The sequence below is a fragment of the Protobothrops mucrosquamatus genome, unplaced genomic scaffold (assembly GCF_001527695.2).
Source record: "Protobothrops mucrosquamatus isolate PMUCROS unplaced genomic scaffold, P.Mucros_1.0 scaffold28, whole genome shotgun sequence".
NCBI lineage: Eukaryota > Metazoa > Chordata > Lepidosauria > Squamata > Viperidae > Protobothrops > Protobothrops mucrosquamatus.
In genome coordinates this window covers 2,089,108-2,099,835 of record NW_015386413.1, presented here as the reverse complement: position 1 = coordinate 2,099,835, position 10,728 = coordinate 2,089,108, and the positions used below count along the sequence as shown (strand labels likewise).

Sequence of the window (10,728 nt, the reverse complement as noted above, 5' to 3'; positions counted from 1 at the left end):
GGCCCCCTCATGACTCGTGGACTTCAACTCCCAGAATTCCTCAGCCAGCATGGGGGAACTGTGGCCCCCTCATGACTCGTGGACTTCAACTCCCAGAATTCCTGAGCCAGCATGGGGGAACTATGGCCCCCCTCATGACTCGTGGACTTCAACTCCCAGAATTCCTGAGCCAGCATGGGGGGAACTATGGTCCCCTCATGACTCGGGGACTTCAACTCCCAGAATTCCTCAGCCAGCCTGGCTCAGCTTGGAAACCTCTCCCTTTCCCCTCAGCATGGCTGGCTCAGGAATTCTGGGAGTTGAAGTCCACCAGTCATAAAAGAGCCACGGTTGCCTACTCGTGATTTAGGCATACAGACGGCATTGAAAAATTCCATTATTTTTTTTCCAAGATTAATTTTAAACTCGAAAATAGCCCCTTGGAAAGAATCTTTACATGCTCTGGTGCTATTGATCACACCAGGAGGGAAAATCCTAATCAGAATGACAGAACGACAGAATAACAGAGCTGGGAGGGATCTTGCAGGTCTACAACACACAAATGCTTGCCTGACCAAGAAAATTTTCTTTTCTTTCTCAAAAAAATATCTGAAAAAGAGAAAACCTAATCTCAGAACGGCTTTCTGCAGCAAGGTGGGGGGGAAACCTCAGCAAACATCAACTTTTAAACTTCCTTTTAAAGTTTGGGGGGTTTTTTTGTTTGAAAAGGAAAGCTGAGAAGGCAAGAAAGCGAACAGGGTAATTTCCAAGAAAAAAAAAAAAAGCAGGGCCTTTTTGTAACCCCAAATCTAAACCGCACTGGAGATTCTTCCCCCCAATTCTCTCCCCCCTAGCAATTCAAATCTAGCGTATATTGTATATTGCGTTGCCCACAATAAAAGCCCTCTTCGTTTGCTAGCGTGGGGCCTGCTTTTCCCCAAATGAGAGATTAAGGCATTTCTCGAATATCCCCCGACAAAGAAAAGAAACATTATTTTATCCTTTGGTCAAATTTAGGGGGAGAAGAAGAAAAAATAAACTTTGAACAGACGCCAGTCCTAACAAGTCAGCCGTGTGTCTCTCTCTCCCAATCACATCTTCTGCTTTTCAGCAAATAAACCCCAGAACATTTAGGCATACAGACGGCATTTAAAAATGGCATATATTTTTTCCCAGGTGAATTTTAAAGGACACGAGGATAAATGTGTCCCTTTCTCAGAGTGGGGATGAGCAGGCTGCAAAAAAAAAAAAAACGTCTTTGAAAAGCCATTGAAAATACAAAAATACGAGAAACGGGGCTTTCGGTCACTTGGGGGAACCATGTGTGAATAACTAAACTATCAGGCATCTCAACCACACTGGACAAGCTGTGTTGGTGATGACAATCGTTGGCTTGGCAGCCCTGCCCAGAATGAGATCTTGCCCTGGGTGGGGAGAATGCCCCCCTCCCCATCTTTAAAATCCCAAGGGGGGAAGTGCGGCTTTGCTTCTGAGAACTCCCACAGTTTTGGCTTGCCCTCCAGAACTGCAGTTTGACATGCATCAGCTCTTTTTTGCCTCCCTAAACAAGCATCCAGTTATCCAGGGTTCCTTCGGACTCTCTTCACCGTTGCCGGCTGCCTTGGAATCCGTTCTTTCCGATGGCATTGGGCAACCCAAACTTTCTAATCGAGATATAAAACTGATCTGCTTTAAAGAGAGAGACAGAAAGAGACTGAGATTGAGGGAGAGGAAGAGGAAGAGGGAGGGAGGGAGGGGCAGAGTGAGAGGAAAGGAGGGGGCTAGAGGGAGAGGAACAGAGAGAAGGGGGAGGGATGGAGAGGGGAAGGGAGAGAGGAAGAGAGTGAGGGGCAGAGTGAGAGGGAGGAAGGGGGAGAGAGAGGGAGAGGGAGGGAAAGAGGGAGAGGGTAAAGGAGAGGGGAGGGAAGGAGAGGGAGAGAGAGGGCGGGAGGGGGAGGAAGGAGGAGAGGAAGAGGGAGAGAGGGAGGGAAAGAGGGAGAGGNAGGGGGAGAGAAAGAGGGAGAGAGGGAGGGAAAGAGGGAGAGGCAGAGGGAAGGAGAGGAGAGAGGGAGGGAGAGAGAGGGAAGGAGGGAGGAAGGGGTAGAGGAAGAGAGGGAGAGGGAGGGAAAGAGGGAGAGGGAAAGGGAGAGGGAAGGACAGGAGAGAGAGGAAGGGGAGAGAGGGAGAGAGGGAGAGGGAGGGAGAGGGAGAGGGACAGAGAAGGAGAGGAGGGAGGGAGGGAGAGGGAGGAAGGGAGAGAGGGAGAGGGAGGGAGGGAAAGAGGGAGAGGGTAAGGGAGAGGGAGAGGGAAGGAGAGAAGAGAGAGAGGGAGGGAGAGAGAGGGGAGGGGAGAGAGGAAGAGAGGAAGAGATGGAGGGGCAGAGCAAGAGAGAGGAAGCGGGAGATGAAGAGAGAGAGAAGGAGAGAGAGGGAGAAGATAAGAGAGAGGGAGAACGTAAGAGAGAGGGAGGAGGAGGGAGAGAGGGAGAAGGTAAGAGAGAAGGAGGGTGGGAGGGAGGGAGGAAAGAGGAAGACGCAAGACTTCTACCTTCTTAACTCTGCACGGTGCAAATATCCCCACTTTGACCTTGATTTCAAGCAGAGTAGAAAATATTCACCCCTCACAAATCCGGTCAGTATCAACACCCAGTTGGCCAAGACCCCAAGAAAACCCCCAGTCCAGTCACCCCGCTGTCACAGGCACACCTCAGCAACTTGAACAGGGGGCCCATTTCCTTTCACCCAGGCCTGCAGCTTCATCCAGTCTGAACTTCAACAGTTTTTCCCTTTCCAATTTCTTCCCAACTTGAGGGTGGGGGGCCCAGTTTACTACACTTAGCTGGCTCTAACTGTAGCTTTCCGTGGGGTGGGGGTGGGGGGATGCCTGCCCCTCGACATCATGTTGGCATCCGAATGAAAGCAGCCAAGGTGAAGGAAGCATTGCCAGGGAATGCCGCCCCAACTTGGCCAACGAGTAGTAACTCTCATTCCCCTGGTTCATTGGTCCCCGATGGGTCTCTTAACACGCACCCCCGACCCTGCCATCAAAGAAGGACCCAGCAGGCACCCCCCCAGGGCTTGGCCTCCCTAAGGACACCCCGCCTTGGCTGGTGGGTCGGAAGCAAACGGGGAATCCTGAAAGAGTTCAGGAAACAACGACCGCCTGGCCCAAATTGCAGAGCACCCATCTGGCCCCAAACCGACGCGAAACCTTTGCAAGCAGAGGAAAGAACTTCACGAAACCACGCGCGAAACCCGCCAGCCAAAGGAAGAACTTTGCAAAGCCAGATGCGAAATTTGCAAGCCAAGAAAAGAACTTCGTAAAACAGACGCGAAACCCGCATGCCAAGGAAAGAACTTCGCAAAACTTTGCAAGTGAAATCTTTGCAAGCCAAGGAAATGACTTTGCAAAACAGAAGCGAAACCCACCAGGCAAGGAAAATACTTCGCAAAGCCAGACGCAAAATCTGCAAGCCAAGGAAAGGACTTCGCAAAACTTTGCAAGCCAAGGAAAGGACTTCGCAAAACTTTGCAAGCGAAATCTTTGCAAGCCAAGGAAAGAACTTTGCAAAACTTTGCAAGCGAAATCTTTGCAAGCCAAGAAAAGAACTTTGCAAAACAGACCTGAAACCCACCAGCCAAGGAAAGAACTTCGCAAAGCAAGACGCGAACTTTGCAAACCAAGAAAAGAACTTCGCAAAACAGATGCGAAACCTGCACGCCAAGGAAAGAACTTCGCAAAACTTTGCAAGCAAAATCTTCGCAAGCCAAGGAAACGACTTCGCAAAACAGAAGCGAAACCCGCACGCCAAGGAAAGAACGTCGCAAAGCCAGACGCGAAATCTGCAAGCCAAGGAAAAGAACTTGGCGAAACCCGACGCGAAACCCGCACGCCAAGGAAAGAACTTGGCAAAAAAACAAGACGCGAAGTTGGCCAGCCTGATTCGACCTGAGTTTAACAGATCTCGGGAGGGGAGGGGGGTGATCTTCCAGACGAGATCCACCGAGGGTCGCGCAAAGGGATGGAGACCCCCCCCGTCCCTCTCTGCGCCCCCCACCCCAACCTTTTCCAGGGGAGCGAGAGGGGGGGGAGGAAATCCCTACCCGGCGCCTCACCTGCGCTTTGAAGTAGAGGAAGAGCGCCAGGCTGCAGATCACCTGGCCGAGCCCCAGCAGGACCAGGGCGGCCAGGAGGGCTCGGGAGGCGGACGGGGAGCCGGACGGGCCGGGCGCCCCCCCGGGCGGCTGCGAGGAGGGCGGCGGCGGAGGGGAGCCGCACTCAGCGCCGGCCCCCAGCTCCTCGGCGCCGCGCAAGTACTTGGAGTAGTCTCGGCTGGCGCGCCGCATCTCCAAGCGCTGCCGCGGACCCGCTGCGCTTCCCCGGGCTGAGCGGCCGCCGCGCCCCGCCCGGCCCTTTATCAGCTCGGGCCCCGGTGGGGCTTGGCCCCCCGCCCCGGCCGGCTCCGCCTTCCCCCCGGGCGCCGCCCGCGGGGCCCGCCAGCCCGGAGCGAGGGAAGGCTGCGCTTGGCGCTTTGCGCTCTGCGCTCTGCGCTGGGTGGTGGAGAGGGGAGAGGCGCGCCCCCCCCCCGGGGGCGGTTCATGCCCCGCCAGGGGACGGGCAGGGTACTTGACGAAAGGTCCCGGAGAAGATCAAAGGCAACCGAGGGGAAAGAATGATGAAGAAGGGGGAAAAAAAGATAGGGAAGGGAAGGTGGAGGAAAAGAGAAAAGAAAAGAAAGAAGAGAAGAAAAGAAGCAGAAGAAGGAAAGGAAAGGAAAGGGAAGGGAAGGAAGGAAAGAAGGAAGGGAGGGAGGGAGGGAGGGAGGAAGGAAGGAAGGAAGGAAGGAAGGAAGGAAAAAGAACAAAGAAAGGAAGGAAGGAGGAATAAAGAAGGAGGGAGGGAGGGAGGGAGGGGAAAGAACAGAGGAGAAAGGAAAGGAATAAAGAACAGTAGAAGAGAAGAAGGAAGGAAGGAAGGAGGAAGGGGTAAAGAACAAAGGAGGAAGGAAGGAAGGAGGAATAAAGAACAGGAGAAGAAGGGAGGGAGGGAAGGAAAAAAACAGGAGAAAGGAAGGAGGAATAAAGAGAGTAGAAGAGAGGAAGGAAGAAAGAGAAGGAAGGAAGGAAGAAAGAAAGAGAAAGAAAGAAAGAGAAGGAAGGAAGAGAAGGAAGGAAGGGTAAAGAACAAAGGAGAAAGGAAGGAAGGAGGAATAAAGAACAGAAGAGAATAAGGAAGGAAGGAAAGAAAGAAAAAAGAAAAAGAAAAGGAGGGAAGGGTAAAGAACAAAGGAGAAAGGAAGGAAGGAGGAATAAAGAACAGAACAGAAGAAGGAAGGAAGGAAAGAAAAAAAGAAAGAAAGAAAGAAAGAAGGAATTAAGGAAGGAAGGAAGGAGAGAGGGAAGGAAGGAAGTGTAACGAACAAAGGAGAAAGGAAGGAAGGAGGAATAAAGAACAGGAGAAGAAGGGAGGGAGGGAAAAGAACAGAGGAGAAAGGAATAAAGAACAGAGTAGAAGAGAAGAAGAAAGGAAGGAAGTTCCAACTTTCTCCCATACAGTTACAAACACAAAATGCCTTTTGATCTAAAATTCAACATTTCTATAATCATAAACATTTCTACTCCCCCAACCCCAAACGTAACGTAGCATTTCTTTCTGTTTCTAGCCAAAGGTGGTTTCCTTTGATAGAAAGGTTAGTAAATTCATTACATATTTAGAATTAAAAAAAAATTCACAAGAAAGAACCCAGAATTACAGCAGACTTGTGCACGATGCAACAAATGGATTTTTTGCAAATCCTTTCTCTATGGCAAAATCTGTTTCCGTATGCTTGACCTAGGTGAAAATCACCCTCAAGAGGGCTGGGAAGAAATAGACACTATAAAACCTGAAGCTTATAGAAACATAAAACTATTCCGAGTTTCGAAGAGAAATAGATCTAAGTAACTTTCAGAGCAAAAAAAAAAAAAAAAAATCCAGATAGCCCAAAAAACAGAAATTTCACCCTGTTGCAAAGCCATTTATTCTGTCAAAAATAATTGAACGATGCTCCCTTCAACCTAAAAGCTTTTTCTTTTCAGCAGACATTCCACTGCCTTTTAAACCCCTGTAGCTTTGAATAAAAGTGTTTTTTGGGGGGGGGGGTTTAAGAGACAAAACCAGCCATTTACTTTTACTGGCAGTAAAAGCAGAAGAAATATGGACAATAAATAGAATGTTGAAATAAAAGACTTGCCATTTCCAATAGAGCAACATTCAGGGTGTCGATTCTTAAAAAACATTTACGATGTTTGTTATGATCTTAAAATAAAGCTAATTTTTCAGGTTTACGAGACTCCTTGGTGGAGTTTAATGAACACCGTAGGCCTTATGTAGGAGATACATTGGGCAATAAATGTAAAGTTATACTATTCCACCTTTTCTTCATCATTCCTCTTTGTAGCTGCATTTATGCAACTACTTATTGATATACAGGGTTTAAAGGCTGCCCTCCAGTTTGCCAATCCTGAGTGGCACGGAGTTGCCCGATATATACTCAGGATTAAAAAAAACACGATATAGTTAATTTTGAGGGTGGAGATTCGTTCTCTGAGCTTGTGGGTTGGTTTCCAGGCTAGGTGACCTCTTCAGCAGAGTTTGGGAAACGATGTCAGTGTCCATGTTCTTTTGTTTATAAGGGCTCAGGTGTGGATGTGTTGAGTGAGGGTCTTGCGATGGGTCAGGAGTGAGTCATCAGTGATGGGTCTTGTGATGGGTGTTGTGATGGGGAAGTTACATCAGGTGAGTGTCATTGGGAGGTGAACTGCTGGTGTATTGGGGATTGCGCGGGATGGTTGAGGGTCAATGCTGCCTATAATAATAATAATAATAATAATAATAATAATAATAATAATAATAATAATAATAATAATAATAATAATAATAATAATAATAATAATAATAATAATAATAATAAAAAAGTTGGAAGGGACCTTGGAGGTCGTCTAGTCCAACCCCCTGCTCAGGAAGGAAACCATATACAATTTCGGACAAATGGCTGTCCAGTCTCTTCTTAAAAACTTCCAGTGTTGGAGCATTCATTGCTTCTGGAGGCAGGTTGTTCCACTGGCTAATTGTTCTAACTGTCAGGAAGTTTCTCCTTGATTCCAGGTTGCTTCTCTCCTTGATGAGTTTCCATCTGTTGCTTCTTCTCCTGCCTTCAGGCACTTTGGAGAAGAGCTTGACTCCCTCTTCTTTGGGGCAGCCTCTGAGATACTGGAAGGCTGCTATCATGTCCCCCCTCGTCCTTCTCTTCGTTAAACTAGACGTACCCAATTCATGCAACCGTTCCTTATATGTTTTAGCCTCCAGTCTCCTGATCATCTTTGTTGCTCTTCTCTGCGCTCTTTCTAGAGTCTCAACATCTTTTTTACATCGTGATGACCAAAACTGGATGCAGTACTCCAAGTGTGGCCTTACCAAGGCCTTGTAAAGTGGTATTAACACTTCACGCGATCTTGATTCTATCCCTCTGTTAATGCAGCCCAGCACTGTGTTGGCTTTTTTGGCAGCTGCAGCACACGGCTGGCTCCTATTTAAGGGATTGTCCACTAGGACTCCGAGATCCCTCTCACAGTTACTACTATTGGCTGTGCAGTTGATTTGGATTCTGAAGGATTCGTAGGCTGGTTCTGACCTGACCTGATATAACCTCCCCATCAGAAGACCCAGTGGTGGGATTCAGCCAGTTCGCACCACTTCGGCAGAACCGGTAGCTAGTTTTTTGTTGCCCAGGCCTAGAACGGACTTCCAGAAGCGGCATCCACACAGAAAACCAGTTGTTCATGTATTTGAATCCCACCACTGACAAGACCCATTACAAGCCTCTCATTGAGACTCACACCTGGCCCATCACAAGACCCATCACAAGACCCTCCCTTGACACAGTCACACCTGAAGCCCTTATAAACAGAAGGACACTGACACTGACATCGTCCCCCAAACTCCGCTGAAGAGGTTACCTAGCCTGGTATCAAAATGTTCAGAAACCAATCCACAAGCTCGGAGAACACACCTTCACCCTCATCCTACACCTGAGCTCCAGATGTTTGCCATTAAAGTTAATTATTATTTTTTTTAAAAAATAGAAATATTCCTATGAACCTGTGAGTTGCAAATAAAAGCAGGCACAATAATGAAAGAACCCAACCTCACAACTAATAGGCAACCACAGCCGTGCATTCCCGCTGGCTTGGTATCTATGGAGATTCTCAATCATCCAGGTCATAGTTATCCCAAAGGTCCTTCCTTCTCATTAGGTGGCCAAAGTCCTTGAGTTTCCGCTTCAGGATCTGGCCTTCTAAAGAGCAGTCAAGGTTGATCTCCTCTAGGACTGACCGGTTGGATCGCCTTGCAGTCCAGGGGACTCGCAGGAGTCTTCTCCAGCACCAGAGTTCAAAGGCCTCCATTCTTTGGTGCTCAGCCTTTCTTATGGTCCAACTTTCACAGCCCTACATTGCAACTGGGAAAACTATGGCCTTGACTATACGCACATATAAGGAACGGTTGCTGGAATTGGGTATGTCTAGTTTAATGAAGAGAAGGACGAGGGGGGACATGATAGCAGTCTTCCAATATCTCAGGGGCTGCCACAAAGAAGAGGGGAGTCAAGCTATTTTCCAAAGCGCCTGAAGGCAGGACAAGAAGCAACAGATGGAAACTCACGAAGGAGAGAAGCAACCTAGAACTAAGGAGAAACTTCCTGACAGTTAGAACAATTAACCAGTGGAACAACCTGCCTCCAGAAGCAGTGAATGCTCCAACACTGGAAGTTTTTAAGAAGAAACTGGACAGCCATTTGTCCGAAATGGTATAGGGTTTCCTGCCTGAGCAGGGGGTTGGACTAGATGACCTCCAAGGTCCCTTCCAACTTTATCATTATTATTATTATTATTACTTTTGTTGGCAGGGTGACGTCTCTGCTTTTTAGTATGCTGTCTAGATTTGATCCAATCAAGGGTGGAAACTGTGCAGCCCCATTGAGTGTTAACAATTGCTTCAATTGATCTGGCTTTGTTTTCCAAATTAGGGGTGGAATGGGCCCACCGTGCCCCCCCCTCCAAAATTGTGGTTTGGATAATTGGGGTAGTTTTAAGGATGGAAATGGGAAAGTCTCCCCTCCCTCTTTTCTGCACTCTTTCTAGAGTTTCAGTTCCACAGTTCCACACTGCAATCCCTTTTTTTTTTCCAAAATAAAAAGCCACTAGGGGAAAAAGAAGAAGCAGGAATTTCTTGAAAACAGCCAGTTTTTTTTTTTAATCCTCTTTCGGTAGGCAAGGAAAGACTCTTCCAGTTTGGGTTACAAACCAGTAACCACAAAGGAAGCCTCAAAAAAGTGCAATCCTTTTTACAAGGGGAAAAAGGCTAGTTGTGATGTATAGGAAAGGTCCACTTTTTTCCCCACAGGGCATTCCGCGCAACCACCGATGACAGCAGCAAACTCCAGGTGGGTCTTCCGTTGTGTAAACTCACAGGGTGTAGAACAGTTTGCTATCATTTTTTGACTTCATGCTGCAAAAACAAAGCAAAGGAAACTAAACGAATGGAAAGGCTTCAGCAAAATCATCCAAACCAGGAAAAAAAATATTATTTTCCAATGCATCTGGACTGGTTTATCTCTAGGAACAGCACATGAGAGAGAGGGGCAGTTTAGAAAAAATACAAATAAATAAATTCTCCAAGCACCAAAATGTATGTGCAAACTGTGCTGGTTGAGGAAGAGATTTCTTGATTTGGGAAGGGCCTGGGACACAATAAAAGACAAAGTTTTAGCATGTTGAGGGAAAAATCTTCATCAGGGTTTGGTCCAAGCTGGGAATAAACAACATGGTGACTGCTTTAGAAAGAAGGGTGCAGTTTATTGAAGAGGAGAGCTAGACACAAAGATGGCTCTGAAAGAAAAGAAAGAGCACATGTAGGGAGTGGGTTTTTATACCCTCTGGAGCCTTTTGTTTGGAGAATAGCTTGACTCCCTCTTCTTTGTGGCAGTCCCTGAGATATTGGAACACGCTATCATGTCACCCCTCATCCTTCTCTTCATTAAACTGGACATACCCAATTCCAGCAACTATTCCTTATATGTTTTAGCCTCCAGTCCCAGCGTGCCTGGCTGAGGAATTCTGGGAGTTGAAGTCCACCAGTCATAAAAGGGCCAAGTTTGAAGACCCCTGTCTTAAATCTAACAAACAAAATGGAGGCTGGTTGAGGAATTCTGGGAGTTGAAGTCCACAAGTCCTAAAAGGGCCAAGTTTGAAGACCCCTGTCTTAAATCTAACAAACAAAATAGAGGCTGGCTGAGGAATTCTGGGAGTTGAAGTCCACAAGTCATCAAAGGGCCAAGTTTGAAGACCCCTGCTTTAGAGGTTCATGCTCCCTTAGATACCGACACTCTGCTTTATCCACTATTTGAGATTTGAGGATTAACAGTGTTGTGTTACGCCACCCACTGCTATTATGATCAGCCCTTCTGGAATGAAAATTAAAAGAAAACCAGGCCAGCTAAACAGCACGAAGATGAGGGACTGACTCATAAGGATGTCTTTCAGTTATAGAAAATATTTAGATATAAAGTTGGCCGGTCAAACGTTAGGAAACCACCTGTGACAAACCTAACAGGAATGGTGTCAGTCAACGTCTGGAGAGAACTTGGCTGGATGTGATTTGTTCATCCTTCCTTTATCTGATGATTAATGCCAAGGTAAATTGATTTTTCA

The 10,728-nt window shown here is 47.4% G+C and overlaps 1 protein-coding gene across 1 annotated transcript in view; it reads right to left on the bottom strand.

Annotated features, from left to right (window-relative positions):
- TNFSF11 (TNF superfamily member 11) overlaps window positions 1-4,326 on the bottom strand; it is a 23,037-nt gene extending 18,711 nt beyond the window's left edge. Inside the window, exon 1 of the mRNA XM_015811080.1 lies at window positions 4,096-4,326. Within this exon, the coding sequence (XP_015666566.1) occupies window positions 4,096-4,326 (231 nt within the window). The remainder of the gene's footprint in view (window positions 1-4,095) is intronic.
- Window positions 4,327-10,728: the final 6,402 nt, after the last annotated feature.